General features: G+C 48.0%; 1 protein-coding gene across 1 annotated transcript; it reads left to right on the top strand.

Annotated features, from left to right (window-relative positions):
* Window positions 1-4,216: 4,216 nt before the first annotated feature.
* LOC122375130 (zinc transporter 2-like) lies at window positions 4,217-24,924 on the top strand (the record flags this gene model as incomplete). The annotated part of the gene is made up of 6 exons (XM_043354338.1): window positions 4,217-4,499; window positions 15,078-15,161; window positions 17,813-17,917; window positions 19,706-19,852; window positions 23,949-24,102; window positions 24,783-24,924. Coding segments are annotated over exons 1-6 (741 nt in total), but the record flags the coding sequence as incomplete, so codon positions are not given.
* Between the last annotated feature and the right edge of the window lie 678 nt (window positions 24,925-25,602).

The following is a 25,602-nucleotide window of genomic DNA, read 5'->3' as shown; positions in this document are numbered from 1 at the left end:
CGTACCTACCCGTCGCTTCGTTAGCACCAGGTCGGCTCGTCAGTCTTGCAATCGCTTATCCTAATAAATGGTGGTAAGAAGCAGGGTTGCGGATTCGTGGTGGCGCCAAATTCGACTCCGACTACGACTCCGACTCCTGACTTGTTGCTATGACTCCGGCCGACTCTGTCTCCGACTCCGGACCCCTGCCAGTGTTTCGGAGTCGTGATGGAGCTGTTCCGATTCGGACCGACTCCGACTTCCACTGCGGGCTCCTGAGTTCCTGACCGACCCCGACTCCGACTCCGACTCCTGGCTCGTTGCCACGACTCTGGGCGACTCTGACTCCGACTCTGACTTCGACTCCGCACCCCTCGTAAGAAGTAACTGCTCGCCCCTGCACCTGGAGTATGGATATCGTGCAAACGTGTATGGATATCCTGGAGTATGGATATGGATATCCACCGACAGAGCAGACATACAGACATGCTGTAAACGCCATTATACTGCCAATACCATGGCAAATCAAATGGCTATCTATGGTTTTTGATCATCGTTCTACATTTTCCAAAATCTTGAACTGAATGTTGGCAGTTTCTCGTGACTACTTCACGACCATGATGCATCATGCATTTCTGAAATTGATCTTTTTTCAACCAGCCACTTACTCGTATGATAAAATGAATGTCACCATCGTGTTCTACGCCCAAAAGTACCCATAAAACATGTGTCATGCATGGGCTGCGAATAGGTACCAGTTTTAATTTTCGGGGTTATGTGCTTACCTGATTGACCTGACTTTGACCCTGGCCAGTGGCCTATGTTTGACTGACCCCTACATTGATCTGACACTCTTTTAGCACTTATATGAAGGGTTGTGACAGTTGTGACAGTTGTGACAGATTGTTTAGGACCAACTGATGACCGAATTTATTTAGGACCAACTGATGACGATATAATCGAAACGCGAAACGCGAGGCACCGATTGCGAGGTTCTAAAGTCCATGCTACTGAAAGCCCGATTTCAAGTGTTTGACCTGACCTTGACCCGACCTGTGACCTCGAAATTCAACTTTAAAGTATTCATGTGAATCGTCTCGTCGCGTTCTTCTTTCGTATGCCGCGCCTCGTGCGTTTCGCCGCGCCTATTTGTTCGCGAGTTATCGGCTGGGGGCGTTGAACGCCCCCCCCCCCCCGGCAAACGGCGGATGGGGAAATACCCCAGCAACTGCCGGGTTAATCTGACGCATGTTTTGTCATTTGATCGTCATTTTATTTCTTACTTTTTTGCCCAATCTAAAAAAAAATCATAAATACTCTTTCTCCAAATTTTTGACCCTTTATGACCAATAGTAAGACACTGTGCGTCACTACCTTGATATTTCTTGCCCTAAAGCATAACAACAATATCCATTCAGTAATAGCAGTATTCAAAACATGTTCAAAATGCCTCGCGATATCGATAACATAACGAAAGACAGGCGACTTATAACATACTTGCAATGATGACGTCACACACGCGTGACGTGACGTGACCTCGTCATTTCTGAGTTACTGTATGATGCACGAAAGACACTGGTATACCTATGCAAAGTTTCATCGCAGTCGGTCTATGCATTAACAAGTTATGGGCAAAACATTTTTTTCGCGTTGACCCCCGGCCATCCGTGAGGCCGTTTCCAACCATAGTGCACTGGGGCGAAGGTTAATGCTCATCGCTATAACTTTACAGACGTGACACATTGCTAAGAAATTCCTTTGTTTAATGAAGTTGATGATGCATACACTGGGGATGGATAATCCCGCGATGGTTTACCGGGATCTATAGAATATATCCGTTTTTTATCATGAGCCACAGACTTCTCTATATAAGAAGTCTGTGCATGAGCTATTCATTGTTGTCTGACTTGTCGGTCAATTGAAATGGTCAGAAGGGGATGGGGACGAAACACGCTACGCGCTTACCTCAAATTCAAATGCATGCACACTGCACAGTTTTGCAACCCTTGTGTCAGAGAACATTTGTTTTGAGATTATCCATCTCCCAGTTTTCCAATTAGCGCATTCCAGTGCTAATCGGTTTCAGACTAGCAATGCTAATGTGCCGATATGACGTGACTGCTTATCACAGGGAATGCCTATAGGTATTCCATGTGACAAGCCTATGGTAGGTATACCTGTGGTCAGAGATATTTACAATGTACACTGTCTATGGCTACATCAGACCCTGTTGCTAACGACTTCTGTTGCTAGGTAAACTGTGAGCCACCAAGGACACACACCGATGCGGCCTGCACTCTCCAGCTCTAGGTGACTTGCGCCCTGCAAGGTGAGTGCAGGAGCTCCAGGGCCAATGGTCTGGGTGCTGACATCATACATTGAGCTAAGACATGTGTGATTGCCATTGCGCTTGCGGTTACTAAAAACTAACCTCAACTATGAATCTTTTAATGCACGATTCTCTCTCTCTCTCTCTCTCTCTCTCTCTCTCTCTCTCTCTCTCTCTCCTCTCTCTCCTCTCTCTCCTCTCTCTCTCTCTCTCTCTCCTCTCTCTCTCTCTCTCTCTCTCTCTCCTCTCCCTCTCTCTCTCCTCTCTCTCTCTCTCCTCTCTCTCCTCTCTCTCTCTCTCCTCTCTCTCTCTCTCTCTCTCTCTCTCTCTCAACTCAATGTCGCTTATCTCAATAACTTTTAACATTCAACTAACTTGCCAAACTAATCAGTTAAAAAGCTCACTCTAAGAATGCGAGCATCGAAGTAGATTCTTAAACTGAATCGATAATCATCATCATCATCATCATCCATTACATGCGACATTTACTTTGCACAGCCGTTTTAGAGATGCTTGTTGTAGTCATTTATCATTGCTTTAGTCATAGTTTCACATCGATTCACCAAACAGACGAAAAAGTCCGGACTTTAGTCGTGGAAAGTCATGGTCTAAGCCAACAATTTTAATACTTTTGTGTGTGCTACGTAACACATGACCAATGATCACCAAAGCATTACAACTATACAGCAACTAACGAAATGAGAAAACGAGGTTTGGTTACAGCTTGATGACATAAAATTTCAGTCGAAACTTCAGAACAACCGAGCTGCTTTGGTTAACATTTTTGACGAGCCATCAAACACAGATTGCCGCTGTCACGCCCAGGACAAAGGCCCATTTAGAGGGTTCAGTGCAAAAACCACCTCCCTTCCATCGCTCGTGGTTGGTGGTCCCTGCGTCGGTGATCGGTACTTGGTGGTCGGTTCCAACTTCGAACTATCGAGACGGCGTAGGCTAAGATTTGCAAACAATTTATAGCAGCTGGGACTCAGCGATTGTTGTGGCCACTTACAGGTAATAAGTATTAGGCACTGTCTACCTTTTGCATATAGAGATCACAATTTGCATACGACTTCGCAGGTACATATACATTTTTTTAGAGAATATCTTTTACTAGCTGCGTGTTTCGGTACACAGGATCGTTTCAAGTGAAACCTTAGCTACGATGACCTCCTACCGGTAAGAGAAAGAGGGAGTCTGTTTGTACGTACCTGGGCCCGCCTCTCTGTTGGGTCAACAGCGGCCCACAAAAACTCGAACAGTAAACAGAGTTTATCGACCTCCACTGAAGCCTAACCCACTCTGTTTGGCAGTGGCACATATACGCTGTGGATTTGGTTGCACACGTTTTCATGGCTTATAGTTTGAGTTGGAGTCTTAATCAAATGCGTTAGTGGTTTTCCCGCCCCTTCCCCCATCTCACCGTAGCGCTCGAATTTTATGAACATGTGCCGACTTCCTAAAAAAAAAATGGTAGTCTTAATGAGAAAAATAAACTTTAAAAGGCTCACCACGCAATAAAAGACAAAATGCGCAAGGCCTAACAATATGACGAAATTGTATGGCGTGAAAAACAAGCCGACACGACACACAGTGCCGTTTAGGAAGCACTAAGGCTCTAATGAAACGGAACAGTTTGCCTCCATGGAATCCATCGTCATAAAGTAATTTATTCACAGTTGGTCCGGCAGGCCATCCCTCATTGCCGTAGTTTTCTGAGCGTAGCGGCGGCTGTGAGAGGCCCTCGGCAATCCTGGCGCACGTTATCAAGCACGATCGTCTGCCGCACCGCCGCACCGCCGCCGCCGCCGCACCGCCGCCGCCGCCGCACCGCCGCCGCCGCCGCCGCCGCCGCCACCGCCGCCGCCGCCGCCGCCGCCGCCACCGCCGCCGCCGCCGCCGCTGACGCCGCCAGTCTGTTGTCGCCCGTAGACCGGTGCACAACAGCGAGCGTCTCCGTCATCGGCCCACCTCTATCCGCCCCTACCGCCGTCATCACAGAGCGAGAGTCCCTCGGACAGTGTGCCTGGCAGCAGCGGAAAGCTCGGTGGTCGCCCCACAACATCTTGTGCAGAAGAAGCCATGGATTCGGAGAAAGGAGCTCTGTTGGGATCATCCAAGCGCAAGGACTATGGGTCAGGAGCGTTCGGCAACGGGTCCCTAGGGGATCGTGAGATCTTTGTGCCACCAAGTAAGTGCCATAGATTAGATATGGTGAGAAAATCGGTGAGGGAAAGGTAGAAGAGAGAGAGAGAGAGAGAGAGAGAGAGAGAGAGAGAGAGAGAGAGAGAGAGAGAGAGAGAGAGAGAGAGAGAGAGAGAGAGAGAGAGAGAGAAGAGAGAGAGAAAGAGAGAGAGAGAGAGAAAGAGAGAGAGAGAGAGAGAGAGAGAAAGAAAGAGAGAGAGAGAGAGAGAGAGAGAGAGAGAGAGAGAGAGAGAGAGAGAGAGAGAGAGAGAGAGAGAGAGAGAGAGAGAGAGAGAGAGAGAGAGAGAGAGAGAGAGAGAGAGATGCAAAGATAAAGTATCGAGGGTTTACAGCCAAAAATCAAGCGTTCAAGTGCCGATGCGTCAAAAGCCGTACTATTCTATGATGGTTGTGGTGATAAAACTTAGGACTTAAATACAAACTATTCTAAATATTTTTTCCATGAAAAAAATAGGTTTATTTGAACATACTATTTCAAATAACTGTAATAAGCCTCTACATCAAAAGACATTGGATTCTTTATGGCTCACTAGTGGATTGGATATCTTTTCCTCTCGTTTTCCAGAAAAAAAACTCGCCCCTTCGTCGCTCGGATTCTCAGCCACTCGCTTGAAACATATATCCTTATCTTTCTATGTAGTCGAGTTTTACTTGCCAGTGGGCCCAGTTGGCTTCAAATCATAATTGAGCAACCAGCGTGTACGTATTTTGAAGAAGTTGACGGTGATGTGTATTTTGTTGCACTGAATACCGTTAATTTATCAATGTCGCCAGTCTAAATGATCTTGTCCAAATCGGTTCAACTCTTTTCAAAATTGTCTTTTCTTCTTCGTTATGTCGTACCAGGTGAAGGACATGCCAAGTCCGGAGAACAAGCTTTCATAAGTCCCAAGCCGTTGATTGATGATATTCAGACAGGATTCGGATCGTGGTTAGGTCATTGAAACAAAATCATAATTTAACAGCATTTTTCACGTGGACATGCTCCCATTCTTTTTTATTATTTTTGTCTGAACGGAGCGTTGATGATTGAGGAAACACAGCTCCGCTGTGATTGAAAAAGAATGCCCATTGCATTGAAGTTCAAATGACTGATTGCGGCTTTCGGATTATCCATGTCTTTCCCATTGCCTCTCGATAATAAAGTATCTAAATAAAATGATTAGTGAATGGTAATACGAAACTCCCTTTATTACACTGAACGAGCAATAAAACTACAAAGTCGGTCCAATAAAATCAGGCACACTACCATGCAGGGCTACAGCTGTATCAAGTAGAAGTTGGTTGCGGTTTAATGCGCTTCTACATCCTATCACATTTTTTCAGGCCTCCCAGAGTCGATGGAAGGCGCCGATGTGTGGAGTGACATATGAGAGGAGTTAATGTTCCTCTTCTGACTTGGCCACAGAAAACATGACGTCAAAAGGCCGATGTCAATAATTTGTATTATTTCAGATCTAGGCCAAAGGCGCCTAAGTCATGTTGGGGATTGATTTGTCATAAAAATGATGCTTCATGCGTTCAGCCGTTTTCCAATGAACGCTCGTTGAGATCGTTCACATACTTATGACTTTCCTTGTTGTCGCCATTTTCTTCCTTCGCGTGCCGACTACATTTAGCAGACAATACTGTATGTATGTTGTGAGGCCCGTTTCCTGAAGTATACCCAACATCAGACGCCAAACTATATCAAACTGCTGGAACAGTGACCAAAACATTCTGTTAGAGGCTGATAAGGCCATGTTTGTTGCTGACTTTCTACTATTAGAAGCCTTTCTTCATTTTCTCTGAATGGGTCAGCCCAGGTAGTTTTCTCAGTTCCTATTGTTTTTAGAAGAAAAATGGCAGAGATTTCGCACCATTTTCGGCTCTTTCCTTCAGGTTTGCCTGTAGCGGATCATCCTACCTTAGTCCTTAACCCTATTAGTGGCAGGGGGGGTTGTTTTTATCCACCCCTCAGGTTTTTCGGGAATATCTCCGAAACCGCTGAAGCTACGATGCTGAAATTTTCTGACTTTTCCTAAAACTAAATTGGGCACATTCTCTGAAAATTTCAAGTTCATAACTTTACCAGGGGCGGCTCCAGAGCACTGGGAATTGGGGGGTCCTATTCGTGAAGCGAGTCATTTGGGCGAAGATCACGATTCTGCACCAGTTTTACGAACAGTGAATGAAAGGTATCATGTGATAACATATACAAAGTTATTGTGCATCCTCTTTTGACACGTTTTTGCTATAATAGGCGGATCCAGGCGTCCAAAAAGGGGGTCATGTTTTACCTCCCAACATAGGTGCCCTGACACCGCCTATGCATGACCAATACAATTTTAGTCGTTCTTTCATAAGAAAATTGTAACATAACAAGACCATTACCACCCTTTTTAGAAACAGTACCAACAAAAACCTTATTTACTCTACTTTTTGTGTACCCCCAATCTCAATGATCTGTATCCGCCTATGATTTTTGAAAATGCATATTTTTAGGATCCATGTGAATTCCTGGTTCATTCTCTATCGATCGGCAAAAGTTGCGTTAAGATTGGTTCAGAAACCTGGCCGTGAAACAGTCTAAAATGTGTCTGCAATTTGCCCGTTTTTACCCCCCTCTACCCCCCTATTGACATTTTTTTTTTTTTAGAAATGTAGATCTCGTTGAGCCAAATCGAATGCCGTTTGAATTTTGAAAATCGGCCCGTTAGATCTCGAGATATCAAGGGGGGGTCGTAAACAGCCCCCCCCCCCCTGCCACTAATATGGGGTAGCCAGGAGCCTGCCACTAATAGGGTTAAAACGTTTGCAGATATCTGGGACATTATTTTGCCAGAATAGTGTCATTATGGAAGGTGATGAATAACTATTCACAAAGAATTCATCACAATGCCATTTACAAAGGAACACAATAGACTTCGATAAATTGCAATATTGTATCTATTGCATTGCATCGCATGCTGTGTAACTAGGACCTTTATGTAATCGTTGTTCATGGTCTGACACCTAACTATACCATCCATCTCCGTCTTTTATTAGTGCCGTTCATAATTCTTAAAGCTGACGTTATGTCTGTCCCAATTTAGGTGACTTCAGGACCTTTTTGTCGTAAACACTACCCGGGTAATATTGTATTTTCTTCATGCAACCTCATGCTTTTATCTTTCTAGTTGAGGTTTATTTGCCATTGTGTCTACAGTGCAGGGATATTTCTATCTTGCACTCCTCTGAGATGCATAGATAAGAACTAGGGTTACCCGCGTGCTCCGCAACGCGAAGGGGGGGGGGGATTTTTTGACCCGTGGGTTGGTCTGTGTCGATTTGGTTGGTAGATATCCATTTCGTTCGATTGCTTTTTGACGGCCAAGCATTTTGTAAGAAAACAAAAAGATACATCGCATCGAGGTGCCCGTGTCGTATTATCATGCGTTCTACTTTAGAATGATTCGAAAACTGGCGTGAAGTCTTTTGAGGGCCATCGATGAATTTCGCTAAAAATGACAATGTAATGGTTTGGAACATTTACATTTTAAGGATACTGTTGCTAAGTATGCAAAAATGAAGAGTGAATATTGGACAGAATTGAATGCTCTATTTAATGGTACCATATTCAATTGCCAAAGGTATCAGGTTATGCAGCAAACCCCGTGTGATTAATAAAGTGGCACAAAATTGACAAACACCATTTTCTCCTGTGATTTGCACCACCTTGATTTGGATCAATCAGCTTTTCACAATTTTTATATGAGAGGCGGTACCTTTCTCTTGCAAATAGGCGTTGATTCAACTCGCTCCATTAAACGGTCACCTAAAAATAAAATTAATTCCAAAATCCCTCAAGAACCGCAATTTTTCAAATAAAAGTGCCCTCTCCGGTGCACGTGGCGCGTGCTATCCTCTGCATTGCACACCATTCAATAGCCCGTTCAATTCTGTACACGATGCTGTTTTCCCCGTGCCGGTCGGAACCCTGGTCACCAATATATTGCACGGGAACTGGACTCGTGTCGGCCAAAATTAGCCGTTTTCGTCCGATTTCGCACGCCGATTTATACATGTAAAGTCTATGACGCGAATTTGCACTTTTTGAGCACGCGCCACGCGCTCCCTATCAATCCGATCGAGCTAAGACCCCTCAAAGGCACGTCGCGCATCCTTGATCTATGAGTTGTGCAAATTTCACCGGGCTAGGTGCAACGGTCTGGCCTGCAGTTCACGCAAAGCACCACCAAGTCGGGACCTCGGTAACGGACAGACGCACCCTCCTCAAATAGTAGTATAGACAAGCGGCTGCGCCACTTGCTTTGCTGCGTGGTAGGAAAAAATTGCGGCACCAGCCAATTTGCTTTCGAATGGTGTTTGATTCATGTCAATGTGTCGTCTAGAAGCATAGATATGGACGGAAATGTGAAGAGAATTTAAAAAAGAACTGTTCTGTGGGCGTTGTTGGATGAAATTTGGGTGATACGGGGTCAAGACGGGTCAAAGGGGTTAGCCCCGGTCGCTTTGGGTCAGGCCAGGTCACATGGTCACCTCTCGTCCGCTGGGATCAGCCCGGGCCACTGTTCTGCTTTTGCCTCCACCACTACCCCTACCACTACCCCTACCCCTACCACTACCGGCAGTGGCCGGAGCGCTGCGATTGTATGGACGGCTGCGCACGCTGGTCGCACCCCGTCCGCGGTACGTGGTGCGGCCGCGAGCCGGGCTGGCGAACGCATCTCCGCCGCGCCTGTCATACTAAGGGGCGAGGCGGCAGCGTCGCAGGTCCAGGGCCGGTCAGCACGGGCGAACGGGTGGGAACGGAGGGCTGGCGGGGCGCCGCTTGGTAGCTCCGGTGAAGAATCATAAGAAACCTTTCTGAACGGATGCTAAGTGATGACTGGGTGCTTTTGGATGCAAATAGATTGCTTGGTAGAGCTAAAACTAGTCGGAAATCATAGATTCTTCCGTAAGATGCGCTCCATGAGTTGATTATAAAACGCTCAGATGTTGGTGCCGAAAGGGCGATGATTTCCTAAAGCTTATGAGTTTGCAACGCATCATTTAGCACTATGAAGCCAGGAAGAACTTTGCAGAAAGAATTCCTTTGCATTTGAAATGGGACGAAGGTAGATTAAATCGAAACACCGTTCGCCACATGACTAGAAAGTCTGTGGGACAATGACTGAAGGCATTCCAAACGCCTTTGTCTGGACATTCTTGAATCATAGAAATGAAGGATTCCTGGCTGTTTTCGTTGTTTGGAGCACTGGGAAATTGATAACAGAGGATGCACACCGCAAGCCCGGCTTTAAATGGTTCGGGAGAACCAAAGGCCGGGCGGCTGTGGCCACGGGTGATGGATGAAGCACCGAGCGAACGCCTCTCTCCCTCGTGGAAGGATCTCTCCAGAGTTCAGCGACCGGTGACACGACTCGCCACCAGCACACGCATTCAGTGCAGCGAACAGAATTAATATTGAGCACAGAAGCATGGTTGAGAAAGAGCAATAATACACAAGCGTCAGACAAAGGGCTTTCGAAATGAATGGCTGCGTGGGAAGCCACTCCATGAAGTGCTCCCACGCGGGTGCTGGGGACTTGGGGGACCAGTGCGCATATACTCCCTCCATTGGGAATTAGTTGGCCAGAAGACACTAGCCAGTCCGGAGGTGGCCGGTCGTGGCTAGGTCAGCCTCTCTCGCGGAAACCCTCCCAGAGACCCGGGTCCCCGCTGGCCGTCAGGAACGGCGGGACCCGGCCGGCGGCCGATCGGTCCTCGCACAGAGTACAGTGGTCAGGTACGGGTCGGGTGGGGAGCAGCGCGTCGGGCGGGGTGTGTAGACAGTTACCTTGGCGTTATAGTCGGCCCGGTGGCCGAAGTCTGCGGCGCGGCCGCCGTCAAAGCTGCTCCTGCCGCTGCGATATCCAGCGCCGCCGCGGCCCCCGTACCCGCCGCCGGCCGCGCCGAACGGAGCCGGTGCCGGGCCCGGCGGTCCGAACGGCTGCGGCGCGCGCTGCCGCTGGTTCTCCAACAGCGCCGACACCAGCTGGGTGGCCATGTTGAGCGTCTCGTTGGATCCGCCGCCCGGCACGGGGCCCAGCTGCGAGAACACATCGGGCCCGCCACGACCTGGCCGGCCGCAACACCGTCAGCGGCCACAGGCACACTCCGAGGCGCGGCGGGCGCGGAGCCAGCGCTCAGACCCGGGACGCCGCGGTGCGTCCTCGGCCCCAGGAGGTCGAGCTGCCTCCGTGGAGGACCGGGCGGCACGGGGCCGGCCCCGGCGCACCGCCCTCCGCCTGGCGGACGGCGGAGCGCCGCCGTGGCACGGGTAGTCACGGCGCCGAGCGGGCCAGTGTCCACCCGTCCAGGAGGTGGGGAACACGCCCACTGCGACGGGGCACTCGAGTGGGGTTTGACCACCTGGGTGCGTCCCGAGGGACCTGCCAGGGGTAGAGATTCTGTACAGAATCTTGCTGAAACTGTCTGATGTAAGAGAAAACACTTATAGCACGTATAGGTAGTGTCCAGTGACACACACAAATACGTGCCGATAACAAGCAGAGCTCTGTTTCAGCGGAAAGTTTCCGTTGGGAACGCAGCCTGCTATTTATCGACACACAGTAGCGCGCCCGAGCGGCCACGGGCGGCCACTCGCTCAGCGATTCGTCAGTCAGTCCGTAGAGTCAAACGGCAGAGCGCCACTGCGTAGGAGTCGGGACAGAGTCCAGTCCAGTTCTCCGCAGCTTGAAGAGATCCAAAGCACAGCAATATCCAAAGCAGTTTCATAAAGCCGGTCTCCGATCTTCTGACCACAAACACTGGGAGGCAGCCATGGAGGCCGCATAAGCAGTTCACGCGCGGTAGGGGCACGAAGTTGGGAGATGCGTGCCCACGGGGATATTCCGAACTCGTCTCTTCCCATTGACCGTCAGCATCGTTTTTAACACTCGGCAAACCATCTCCAGCTCGTCTGTACGGCCGGGATGAGCCGCGCCCATCCTCCGACCGACCGACGAGCACGTCTCCACGCACGACTCCATTCCATCGACACTCCATTCCATCGACAGTCAACCACCAGCGACCAAACACACGGCGCGTCTCGCGGCCAGTGCCCTCTAACGTGTGGCACCAGCGGGATCGCGGCACTGCGCGCGCTCGTAGGGCGAGGTTGGCGTACCGTTGGCACGATTCGGCGGAGGGTACCAGACACTATTGCTCACTCAGAGCGCCACTAAGTCGGCCTCTTGCCGTCAGTTTCGGCGCTCGGACACCGCGGGGCACGCAGGCCCGCCCGTGCGGTTAGTCTTGCCAACAGCGCGTGCCCACGGTGTCAAGTTGTAAGGAGCGATGACTGGCGTTGAAACACCATTTCCCACAGGCACGACACTAATAGGCAGAACTCAATAGAGTTCTGCGTTTCAAAGGAATAAGTACGTCTCACAAAAAGAAATATCATTAGATTGGTTTGATGTTGCCAAAAATTATTATTATTTCTATTTAGCAGGCCGGCAAATCGCTCAATTGTGTAAAATTGACACTTGTTTAAAAGGCACGTGATTAGGCATTAACTCACAATTGTAATCCTTTTTACCATCTCGTAAAATTTCGGTGCCTATTTCACATGTTCAAAAGTACCACACAAGTGGCTAGATTAGGTGAGACACTAAAGCCTCAAATCATTTTTTAGAAACAACTAGAGGGACAGCATTACGCGCAGCATAATGAATCAATTTTCATTCAAATCGGCCCAGTAGCGGCCGAGTTATGGCCGTCCTTTAACCCCTCAGAATCGTTCTGAGCGCACAGCGTCGGCCCGCCACGGAGCACAAAATTGACAAACACCATTTTCTCCTGTGATTTGCACCACCTTGATTTGGATCAATCAGCTTTTCACAATTTTTATATGAGAGGCGGTACCTTTCTCTTGCAAATAGGCGTTGATTCAACTCGCTCCATTAAACGGTCACCTAAAAATAAAATTAATTCCAAAATCCCTCAAGAACCGCAATTTTTCAAATAAAAGTGCCCTCTCCGGTGCACGTGGCGCGTGCTATCCTCTGCATTGCACACCATTCAATAGCCCGTTCAATTCTGTACACGATGCTGTTTTCCCCGTGCCGGTCGGAACCCTGGTCACCAATATATTGCACGGGAACTGGACTCGTGTCGGCCAAAATTAGCCGTTTTCGTCCGATTTCGCACGCCGATTTATACATGTAAAGTCTATGACGCGAATTTGCACTTTTTGAGCACGCGCCACGCGCTCCCTATCAATCCGATCGAGCTAAGACCCCTCAAAGGCACGTCGCGCATCCTTGATCTATGAGTTGTGCAAATTTCACCGGGCTAGGTGCAACGGTCTGGCCTGCAGTTCACGCAAAGCACCACCAAGTCGGGACCTCGGTAACGGACAGACGCACCCTCCTCAAATAGTAGTATAGATTTGTTATCACTGCATCCCTCTGAGATGCAAAGATAAGGTCTCGAGGGTTCATAGCCAAAAATCAAGAGTTCAAGTGATGGTGGGTCAATAACCGAACAACATTTTAATGGCTGTTTATGTATGAAACTTATGAAATAAAAATAAACTGCTCTAAATCTATTTTTACAAAGATGAATAGGTACATTTAAACATAATATTTAATTAATTAAGAATAAACCTCAACATAGAAAGATATAGGATTCCTCATGGCTCACTCGTGGAAGATCGGATATCTTTTCCTCGCGTGTTACAGAAAAACCTCGCTCCTTCGTCGCTCGGTTTTTCAGTAACCCGCTTGGAAAAGATATCCTTATCTTCCACTCGGAGCCATGAAGAATCCTCTATATCTTTTACCCATTTTCAGAATATGGTATGTTCGTCAGGGATTTCCACTTGTTTAGAAACTTACTCCTTATTAGGTTATTTGGACAAGCAGGGTCTGACATTAACCCTATTAGTGGCAGGGAGGGGGGGTTGTTGTCATCCACCCCTCAGGTTTTTCGGGAATATCTCCAAAACCGCTGAAGCTACGATGCTGAAATTTGCTGACTTTTCCTAAACCTAAATTGGGCACATTCCCTGAAAATTTCAAGTTCATAACTTTACCAGGGGCGGCTCCAGAGCACTGGGAATTGGGGGTCCTATTCGTGAAGCGAGTCATTTGGGCGAAGATCACGATGCTGATGTATTATAACTGTATGCACCAGTTTTACGAACAGTGAATGAAAGGTATCATGTGATAACATCTACAAAGTTATTGCGCATCCTCTTTTGACACGTTTTTGCTATAATAGGCGGATCCAGGCGTCCAAAAAGGGGGGTTATGTTTTACCTCCCAACATAGGTGCCCTGACACCGCCTATGCATGACCAATACAATTGTAGTCCAATTCTATCATAAGAAAATTGTAACATAACAAGACCATTACCACCCTTTTTAGAAACAGTACCAACAAAAACCTTATTTACTATATTTTTTGTGTACCCCCAATCTCAATGATCTGTATCCGCCTATGATTTTTGAAAATGCATATTTTTAGGATCCATGTGAATTCCTGGTTCATTCTCTATCGATCGGCAAAAGTTGCGTTAAGATTGGTTCAGAAACCTGGCCGTGATAAACAGTCTAAAATGTATCTGCAATTTGCCCGTTTTTACCCCCCTCTACCCCCCTATTGACATTTTTTAATTTTTATTTTTTAGAAATGTAGATCACGTTAAGCGAAATCGAATGCCGTTTGAATTTTGAAAATCGGCCCGTTAGATCTCGAGATATCAAGGGGGGGGGGGTCGTAAACAGCCCCCCCCCCTGCCACTAATAGGGGTAGCCAGGAGCCTGCCACTAATAGGGTTAATTAAAGCTATCGCCATGTGGAATATTTCGTCTTTTAGCTGGAAAACCAATCTACTAAGATAATTTTAGCCTCTTTTTAGCTATTTCCCGGCACGTTTCTTTTGTCGTATAAGCATGATAGGATCGTTGAGGAAGGACGTCTTTAGTCGTCGCCCCCCCCCCCAAATTATCCGTCATCTATTTGATGGTTTACGAACCTGCACTGCACTAGAAGTGCAACACAAACCAAAGGAGATTCAACGGTGTAGTGGTCGGCGCTTCAGGCTCCTCGCCTGTCGAACAGCCCCTGCGACCTGTATCGGTTTAGCTCGGAAGGAACACCGCATACACGCACGCCATCGTCCAGTATAGCAACGCTGGCTATCAGGAATCTGAGCAGCTCGCGCCGAGGAACAGAGGTGAATCCTAATCAGGGACTAGGTTCACTAAAAACTGAGACGGGAATGGATTGTAAACGGCAGCCATTTCGTGTAAAATTATGCCTTGTCGTCAAGACGCGGTATCGTCAATCATGGCTGACTTATGCTAATTGGTATCATATTAAGCCAAAAAAACATGGATTAGGTAAATACCTACACCATTATATTTTTTGCTGCACTTCTTGGAAGAAACACCACCAATATACATCGGAGCTATGTTACAGCATACATGCTGCGCTTAATGCACGTCTGTTTGACGCTTGGTTTGACGAGGCGGAGCGTCAGAGACTGTGAAACACCTTATAGAAACTGACATCGATGTTTTCATTTCCAGTTGAGCCCGACTCGGGCTCCGGGTGCTGGCCATGCTGCTGGAAACCAACCTCCTACAGACAGATTCTGGACCATGTACCCGAAGGTAAGCTCCTATATGTATAGTTTCTGGACCACGCACCCAACTACAGGCTTCTACATCATACAATCTGGACTGTATACCGCGAGGTACGCTGCTACAATAACTACATAGATGAGATAGGTAGCTATACACTATACAGGTCCATCCATGCACGTTAAATGTGAAATAACTAAGCTCACTGGCTAAAACGATATCCTTCTTGCAACGCGTCGGGGTTATTTGTCTCTGTTCATGTGCACTTTGGTCCAGATATAGCATCCCAAAAATTCCCTCGAGGGAAGACCATTACTATCTCGACGACTGTTATACGTACGCCATAACTGGTTCCATTGACGCATTCGTTTGGAAAGTGACTTTTCTGTCTTTTTTTCATTTTCTGTCATGTGCATTCCAATGATACGCCGCGGGTATTTCGCAATGATGACGTCATATTTTACGTGACGCGCATTATGAGCACATCCTCGATTACTTACAAGAAATCATTCACATTTGTCAAGTCATGCATCCGACAGCCTTGCATCTGACGTTCCATGTCGCAGCGAGCAAAGCTGAAACCAGGTAACTGCGCTTCAGTGTGCTTTGAGTGACATCTGTTTATCGACGTCATCAGAAATCACATTCGCTTGCACATGCGTGCTGGCGCTTATTTAGCAATGCGTATTGGCTCATTCAAACGTCTGAATGACGTCATTTTGAGCACTTCATATGAAACAAGCTTCCAATTATACCTGCGCATCAGAGCAGTCTCTTGTCAAATCGATGAACTAAGAATCGAAGCTGTAGTAAATGTTTTTAGGTTTTCATCAGCTTGGACCATGATGCAATGCATTATTTTACGTGCAATTTTTGTTATATTGAATGGATATCGATTTTTCGAATATATCTGAAATGCATTCAATGTGGTTATTTCGATGAAGCGTACATGCTAGAAAGAAACGCAGATAAAAATAAGCAGAAGCATGGCTAATCAACGCATAATGCCTATCCAACTGGCTTGTATTACAACAGAAGGAGATAATTGCCAAAATCAGAATATCCAAATTCCATCGCATGCACCATCACCGCACCATACGCTAGCTATTTACCTAGCTATTCGAAATGGGAACAACTGAGATGCCGAATGGTCTATGACCACGTTTGATCTAAAAGAGGTAGAATCAAGAGTGAGGTTAAAATAACCGTAGTTATTGGAATGTATTATGCTTGATCTTCGGAAAAAAATCGGGGTTTTAGACATTCGTCCGCCGCCACACCACCATCTACAGTCTACACGTATTCTCTGAGCACGACGCTGGCCCGGATTCCAGGGTCTGATTTCCAAGAAGCTCCGAGGAGGGCGTTTTTGTCGATTCTGGCCCTCTCATCGATTACGGGATGCCTGGGAGCAGTCTCTCTATAGTTAGCGAGGTCGTGACACAATGTTACTATTTCTGGCGCTGGGCTCATTTAGTCCCCGGCGGGGAAGTGGCGGTCCGAATGACTTTAGCAGAAGTGGACAAGTCGGCGCGCAAACATCCAACCCCGAATAGTTAGGACCTGTGAGTTTACCGGGAAGAGAGTTAAGAAGAAAAGCTGGCTGATTTTTTCTTTGACTTTGTTATGCGATGCATTAGTATGCTTTTTCTTCTAATAAGCTTATTTTAAACCACAAAGGATTATACCAATTGCCAAGGCGCGGACGGCGGCTTTACCAAACAAACTCTAACAAATATTAGACCATGCATTTGCTTAATACTTATTAACTACAACTATAATACGTAATGGTCATGGTACCCACGGTTTATAATTTTATCTGATGTTCCACCTAATGCTGAGGAGAGTGACAATTACCATCTCATCCGACTTAATAAGATAAAATATACAAGGAGCATGCTCATTGCTCAGTGCTCACACAATACACTAGGTGAGGCTTGAGCTCGAATCTGTCATCGATGGGAAATAAATAGAAATTATACCATTAACCAAATATTTCAAAGAACTTGGAGCTTTGGGGCTTGGAGAGGATCATATGACAAGTGAACTCATTTTAGGCCACATCTATCGTGACGCCCTCAGCGTGACGCCACACAACCGGTCTCTGGCCTGATGAACGAAGGGAGCTCACACGACTAGATGGAGCCCGTGCACGGGACCGTTTAATGCATGCAAAATGTCCGCTCTGGGCGGCGCAGCCACCCGGGAATGTTAGAATGGCTTTGAGGTAGCCCCGCATCCGCTAGTTTAATGAAGGCGTACATGGAACGACTCCGACAAATTAGGCACCTTCAACATAGTGGAGATTCGGTAAGGCTGGTCGGACATGCATCTCTGACAAATTGTGGGAAGCCGTAGCAGACTGTGGTGACAGCTTCGATGGACTTTGAGACTAGAGACAGCTTGGCACAATGTAAGGATTAAAAGTCTTCCTCAGCTTTGGACTGTTAGGTAGGACAGACTAAGCTGGGACATTGTTCCCACCCCAGTCCGCTGCAAAGTTTCAGTCAGCCCGATGCATTGCTCTGGAGATTGTTTTCAGTTAGCCCGGCAGCGATACCCACCTTTGTAACACGTTTGCCCTCCTGCGTGCCCCCGCCCCCGTTCATGTGACTCGTGCCCTCCTCCCAGTGTCCTCCCTCTCCCAAATAACACTCTTTTTCTCTCCGGTTTGCCTCCAGACCATTGTCACCGCCAGCGAGAGTCCGGCGTCAACCGGAAGGCCACCAAGCAGCTGCTGATCGCCACGTCACTCTGCTTCTGCTTCATGCTCATTGAGGCTATCGGTAAGGTCACGGGTCAGTCACGGGAAGGTCACGGGGAGTCACGAGGTGGTCACGGACCTGTCACGGGCCGATCACGGGCTGATCACGGGCTAGGCACGAGCTGAGCTCGGACTACGAGCTACGAGTCGTCTACAAACTTAAACCCAAAGAAAAAAATCACTTTCTTTGGCTATCAAGTTTTAATTCGTACTTGATTTTAAATAGGGGAGACCCGGGAGGTATGGGCCCCCTGGAGGTATGGGCCATCGCAGTTTTGAAGAAGTGTTGCGTATTTTTACACATTTGACGGCGTTAACTGGTAGCAGCCATTCCGTTATGCATCCCACGTGATTTTCAAAAGCTTCCTCAGTCTTCTTTTGGCAATGAGCGGTGATAAAGCGCTTTTGCCCTCTTCGAGTAAAATACGATACATACAGAAAATTCGTGATAAATTTGAACCAGGCTCATTTTATGATGTCAGACCATCGCTAACATAAAGTTTAAAGCATGCAACTTAAGACTGGATAGACAATATGAAGCTACCTTGCAAGATTATGAGCTGAGATGCTACGCACATTATGGCGTCCTTACCGGGAGGTTCGGGCCACCCACCCCCGGTGATCCTAAATAAATAAAAAGATGCTTTCATTGAATGTCCCCGTCAATAAGTTCTATTTTTGTCGCGCAAGGTCGAAAATTTAACTTAAAATTTCATTCGAACATAAAAATATGATTGATCTCATTTCATGGTGCATGATTGAGTTTACCAAAATACATATGAGCCCAAGTGACCTCGATGAAGCAAGCTGTTGGCCGCTTATGCGGTTCCTGGGCTCTAAGAGAGATCAAGGTAGATACCAGCTACGAGTATTATTCTCATTGTCGAGAAAAGAATCTGAAACATGGCACCGGCCCATACCTCCCGGGCCATGGCCCATACCTCCCGGTCTATTTTGATGGATCGAAAAAGCACATGATTTATTGAAAGTTATCTGGAGACAAAATAGTTGATCCCAGATGCCTAATATCAGGCACACGTTGCAGGCGAAAGGCAATTTCACGTACACAGAGTGAAAAACCGGGTCTAGCCACTGCCCACTGGAAGAAAATTGCCTTTTCACAAAACCGGCCCATACCTCCCGGGTCTCCCCTACTCTAAAAGGGCAAGGAAATCCAGTTGTGTTATTACGTATTCATGTCATGTTAGATGAATCTCAGTTTATCATGTTGTCAAAATGTCAACTGTATGACTCCATATGAAGAACCAGTACATTAATGGACAATCTGATCTGCATGTTTGTTTAATTAAAATATGCCTCCTTGTTGAATACCTATATGTGATTCCAGGCTGAAATCACCACAAGGAACTGATCAATGTGTTCCGGAATCTGACACGAAATGCGATTGGTTGTGTAATCACAACCAATAAACTGTTACGTAATATGCCTCATAGGTGAAGTTTTTCCGGCGAATGCGGGCTGTAAAGTAACATCTGATCACCTTACGTAATATAATCATTAATTATGCCTAGCTGTAATGCTAAGCCCACGTGAAGGCCAACATTCCTCGTTGCTATGCACGCGATGACAGACTTCACCGTATCGTAAAAATGTTTTCCATTGCTCATGACCACTGTCAACTGGCAAGTGATGGCTCAAGGACCAACCACGTGAAGTCCACACTGCAGTGCACAAAATGGCTGATGACACGGCTTTTCCTCCTACGTAACGAGCTGCACGAGCTCTGCTAGCCACTGACCTGCCGTCTACCGACCTCTCCGCTGTCACGACCTCTCTCTCCCTCCCCCAGGCGGCTACATCTCCAACAGTATCGCAGTGCTGACGGACGCCGCCCATCTCTGCACCGACCTGTTCGCCTTCATCGTCTCTCTGAGCGCTCTGTTCGTGGCCGCCCGACCGCCCAGCAGTCGAATGAGCTTCGGATGGCGGCGCGCAGGTGAGCGTCAGACCGGGGTCGACCCTCGGGCGGGAGTTCTTACATACATGAGGAGGCCGGCGCGATGGATTGTCGGAGAGATACGGTACGGGTCGGGACGGGCCAGGATGGACGGCCGACCCGGCCGGCGAGGCAGACATGGCAGAGGGCAGGGGCGGCGCCAGAGGAGAAAGTCGGGGAGGCGGCGGCAGCGTGCACTGAACTCTGAAGGTGCAGGCTGCAGCGTGGAGATGCCAAACGATTACGGTAGCTAGTAGCTACCGTGTGGGTTGGAGTGGAATGTCCACCTACCAACAGCGGCGACAGGTGCTGTCGTGTGGACTGGGATGGTCAAATGTGGAATGCGGACCGGTCAGAGCTGCCGTATGGACTCGGGTGGAACATGGGCCGGTTAGAGCTGCCATGTGGACTAGGGTGGTAACATGTGGACCGGCCAAGCTGCTGTGTGGACTCAAGTGGAACGTTGACCGTCATCCTGCTGTGTGGACTAGGTTGGTGAAATGCGTACCAGCCGGACCGTGTGGACTCAGGTGGGACACTGACCGCCGGCTGGAGAGAAGGGGCGGAACCAGGACCGGTCAGCGGGTGGGGGCGGGCGGTTTGCGCGTTCCAAGGACACCGGGACCCTCAGGGTATCCCGTCCGCACCGAGCGTAGCCTGTCGCTGGCAACGGGAAAACAATGGCATCACTGGGATTTGGGAGCTGTCCAGTCCGGATAGGCAAGGAGCGTGCTGCACAGTGCCCACTCGTTCACGTAACGCTAGATGCCTTCACTTCATTAATATGGATGGCCGTCCTTTCATGTCTTCAGATGTGCATGCTTTGTGTTAATGTGCCTCATAAAGCAATTTCAGGTTGAAACAAACATCTAACGAATCTGCTGTGTGATCGAGCTGTTATGCCGCCGCTACCACTCACAATGTGCATTTAAACTAGCTATTTCCTGACAATAATGACCAAAGACCAGAGCATGCATGTCTAAAATCCTGAGCTATCAATTATAAGCATATTTTTTGGCCAAATTTAGTTCTGAATTCGACTACAGCGGGCCATCTCTATAGAGAAATAAAGGTGTCCACTGGCTGCACACATACAGATCACGTGGCCTTGGACGTCTGCGGACGTTAAGGAACGGCTGGGTCTCCACGTGAGATGGCCGATAGGACCATAATGAGGACGTGACACAACTCACTAACGATCATAGGCAAGAAGAAAGGCGACATCGTTTAGCCCCTTCTGAAGCTGACTGTCAATTCCATTCAGGATTAAAAACATGCCTACTTAAAATTCAGTTTTCTGCTCCTTCCGAGTGCTTTGAAATCAAAACAACTGGTATGAATTACAATACATGCTACGGTTTGAAATTGGGACTGCCTTCCAAGTAACAAAATGAAAAAAAAAATGGTGACATCTTGTTCAACAGCCACGGAGAACAGGGTCGCAGTCCCCGGAACCTCCCCGATGTGGGTGGCCCTCCGTACTGGACAGCTTTCCCCACTCTCAAGGCCTTCCCAGTCTGCGACTGTGCATCTTTTTCAGCAGTCTCACACCCTTGCGAGTGCGGTTACAAGTTACGTTTAATCGCTTCGTCCTCATAACCTACCCAGTTTGAGTTCGTCCGCCCGGCGGTATCAGACCCCTTCCCAGTCTGTGTCACCCGCGGTATCCGACTCTTTGTGTGACTATCTGTCAGCTTCAGACCACCCCATGGTATACATGTGTGTCTGTCTCAGAGACCTCATATTCTTCCTAGTCCCAGCCCAGGTGTTGCAGTCTCAGACCAGTCCTACGTAATGCTACCCGCTGCCTCAGATCAAATCCAATCTGCGCCACCTGCACTGCTCTCATGACTGCATGTGACCCGCTACCCCTTGACTACCAGACTGTATGACCCGCTACCCCCAGACTACCAGACTGCGTTGCACGCCGCCCAAACTCCCAAACTGTGTGTCACTGTAGCCCCCGGCCGGTCGAGGCCCGCTCCACCGCCTCTGCCGGCTCGACCATCGCCACTGACCAGCTACCTGGCCCACCGACCTTCCGTGGTTATATAACTAAGAGGGAGCGACCAGTCGGCTGCAGCACGAACAACAGCGGACGCTACAGAGGACATTTTACGGCAGCATCGATATGCTTATATGGAAGTGCCTTACACGAAAACAAGCCAGTGGAGCACTATTAATAAGTACGGCAGTGGATACACACAAAAGCTGCCTCAATAGATAGGATAGAAAGGCCATTTTAAGTGTTTTACAGCCTGCAACCTTGGCAGCGTGCCACAGTATACGCATTTCGTTACGCAATCTGACAAGTTTTCCTGTCTGTCAGACCACTTCTGTTTTAGAAATCTCCCTCGCGGTTTCAAGGATACCTACTATTATTAGACCTGTTATATGTGTTTTCGTCCATTTTGGTTTGGTAACATATGTTTAGTGTTTACTATAACTGCATAAGCATAATAGATATGATATATAGGTACCGGCATTACACCGTGCAGTAGCACTGTAAATATAAATATTGACCAGAGTGAATGACAGAATGAATGTCAGGTGTGACGTCACGAATTCGATTCGATCACGTGTGATCGGCGTGTACTGGCGCCATTGCGCAATACTGATAAAAACCTGCTCCGTCAAAGAGCAGTGATAGCACAGGCAGGGGCCGCGCTGACATCATATCACTCAGGATCAGTTATCGGCGTCGTCAGCAATACAAAAAAAAAGAGAAAATGTATCATCATTTGTTACTCTTTCAGCTATGCGCTGGACCCCCTCCCCATAAAAAATAAACAAGAAGCTAAAACTAACAATGGAGCAAAAAAAAAAGCAAACTGATACCTATTCATTTTCATTGCAAAAGGTCTGCAAAAGGTTTCTTTTGAACGTTGCTCTTTTGCTGGCACATGGTCCGACCTTGGTATTTTAGATATTTCGACATTTCAATGATGAGTCATTGGAGAGATGATTGATGAATGCGGAGTACAGACGCATTCATGTTTGTAATATCTCATTTAATGTTTATTATTCAGTATTTCAGTCTTGTAAAAAACCTTTTTACCGTTGCTCTTAAATTAAATTTGTGTTAACCATAGCTCGTTATCCCTATTGCTGGTAGGCATTACAGTTATTGTTGATCCGTGTCACATCCATAAGACCATAACCTTCACTAATTTATATGTTCCTACAAAAGTCAATGTTCGGTCAAGCATACACCATAAACAAAAAGACTATCAGCACACTGACGGTGCACAACTCCGTCTCCCTCGGCTTTTTCCTCAATCTCTGCGATAGGCCGATCGACAGGCTATCGAGGCAGTTCGCTCTGCCGACGTTCGACCTCGAGGCGCCCCCTGATAAGGCCTCTTCACCGCACCTCACTCAACTGCCCCGTACTTACAGTTTATTCTGAGCTCACTGCCCAACATCAGGTGGCGTTACGGGGACGGGGCAGGAGATGACGTCATGTTGGGCAGTCGGCACCTGTGATCTTAATGCCCGTTCCTGCTGAGAATGGCTCTCTATTTACCTTAGCCCCTTAAATTGCCTCTGATATTTCCAATTGCCTCTTTCCTCGCTGGGAACAGTTATCATACAACCCCAGTCTTCTCACTGCTCAGATATGAAAAGGTCTGTGCACCACCTCTACGTCTGGCCCAAAGCCTGCTGAAGTGACTCATTTATGACAATCCTACGACCTCCGGCTGAGGTAATTTGGCCAGACGTGATATGGTACTTACACTGTCTTATCACCTGGTCGGGTTGGATCTGGTCTTATCACCTGGTCGTGTTGGATCATATGGTCTTACCACCTGCCTGCGACTCGTGACCCCGACGGAGTTGACCTACCTGTCCCCATGAGCTCCCTGTGACCTGTGACCCAACGACATGTCCGTCTTGTGACCCGTGATCCAACGATTTATCCTCCCATGACCCACCGACCTGACCTACCTTTGAACCATGACCTGCTGATCTGGCCTATACCTGTGATCCATGATCCACCTAGCTGACTAATCTATGCCTCACGACCTGCTGACCTGACCTCGCTGTGCCCTATGACCTGCTGAGTGCCGACCTGACCCGTTGCCGCGCTCGGCAGAGGTGATGGGCGCTCTCATCTCGGTGCTTCTGATCTGGATCATCACAGCCATCCTGGTCGACATGGCTGTCGACCGCCTGCTCAACCCCGACTACGAAATCAACGCCCCCGTCATGGTCGGAACCAGCGTGGCAGGCATCATCATCAACATCATGTAGGTGCCCAGGTGGTGACGTCACTGGGACAGTGATGACGTCGGTGGGGATCGTGGTGGCGGTGGTGCAATGCCTAGTGACGTCATTGGTGACAGTGATGACGTCAAGAGGGTTCAGGGGATCGGTGTTATAACGCTAACCGGCTGAAAGTCGGGACTGGAGGGAAGCAAGTAGTTATGCTGGCATCAATAATAATTGCCATCTCAATGTCCGTCGGTTTTGAAGGCCTTCCAGTAGCTATTGTGCGAATGTTGATTGCCAGTTCACTGTTGTTTCTTTCTTCCTTGATCATATTTAACGAGGCTGTATTACAACCACAACCCAATTTACCTAATTGTAGTGTGTGCTTCTTACATTGCTACCACATCAGGGCCTACTTGACCGGTTTTTACTTTGTTAAGGGAGCGAGCAGAAGTGATTTATTGCTGGTCACTATCAATTGGGCGGATACATTTTACCATCCATCAGAATAAGCATCAAATAGCGAAGAATCGTGTCGTTGATGGTGAAAATTATTTAATCAAACGTTTTACTACACTTACCTGTAACTACATCTCTTCACAAGGACCGAACGGGATAAGTTCTTCCACATAAGCGCCGTCCGTCCGAGCACATGGCCATCAACAAACTTTATTCATCTTACCTCATCACTGTCTAACTCGGCTGCCGTTGCTTTCAGCATGGGCTGTGCGCTAAACCAGGACGCTGCCGGGTCTGAGGAGAATGTCAACATCAACGTGCGAGCCGCATTCATCCACGTGCTCGGTGACCTGATTCAGTCCATAGGAGTCTGTATCGCGGCGATCATCATTTACATGAGGGTCAGTGCCGGGGTCAGGAGCTGCAGGGAGCTGCGAGGGGCGGTGAGGGGCTGCAGGGAGGTGAGAGGGTCGGTGAGGGGCTGCAGGGAGGGCCACGGGCTGCAGGACGAGGCTGTGTGGGAATGTGGGATGATTCGGTAGGTAGAGCCAGGGGCTTTAGGGATCAGCAATAGACTGCATTGCTGTAAAGGGCTGTGTGGGGAGTTTCAGGGTATTTAGAGATGCAGCCAAGAAATGTAGGGAAGTTACGCTGGGCTATCAGGGACGGCGGGAGTGTGTTAGGGACAGGGGAGGTCCAGGACTGCAAACACCTCCAGGGGCCGTGCAGAGGAACGTCCATTCTGAAAATGGACCGTCAGTGTTCCCAGGATCCAGCGGCCGACCCAGCGGCAAGCGGCCACGTTGTAGCCCCACAGCGTTGACCTTGAATGTCACCGCACAGCTCTCATTAGAGCCGCGTTAATTATCCCTCCTTGCACATTGCTGCTGGCTACCGGATGCCAATGTTGCAATTTATTTTGACATCACCTGTTGCCAGGAAAGAATAAGGCAATATTCTAATTCCAGTGTCCTGCGTATTTAGGGTCACGTGCATGGTGCTCCCGCTCTTGCATGATGTCTTGACGTTGCGTTGATATTATTGGCTGGAAATTTGTGTTAATATCCAAAATATATTGA

This window comes from Amphibalanus amphitrite, unplaced genomic scaffold (genome assembly GCF_019059575.1).
Source record: "Amphibalanus amphitrite isolate SeventyFive unplaced genomic scaffold, NRLGWU_Aamphi_draft 001780F_arrow, whole genome shotgun sequence".
NCBI classification, from domain to species: domain Eukaryota; kingdom Metazoa; phylum Arthropoda; class Thecostraca; order Balanomorpha; family Balanidae; genus Amphibalanus; species Amphibalanus amphitrite.
Note: the sequence above shows the minus strand (reverse complement) of the source record. Positions and strands in the feature narration are given on the sequence as shown.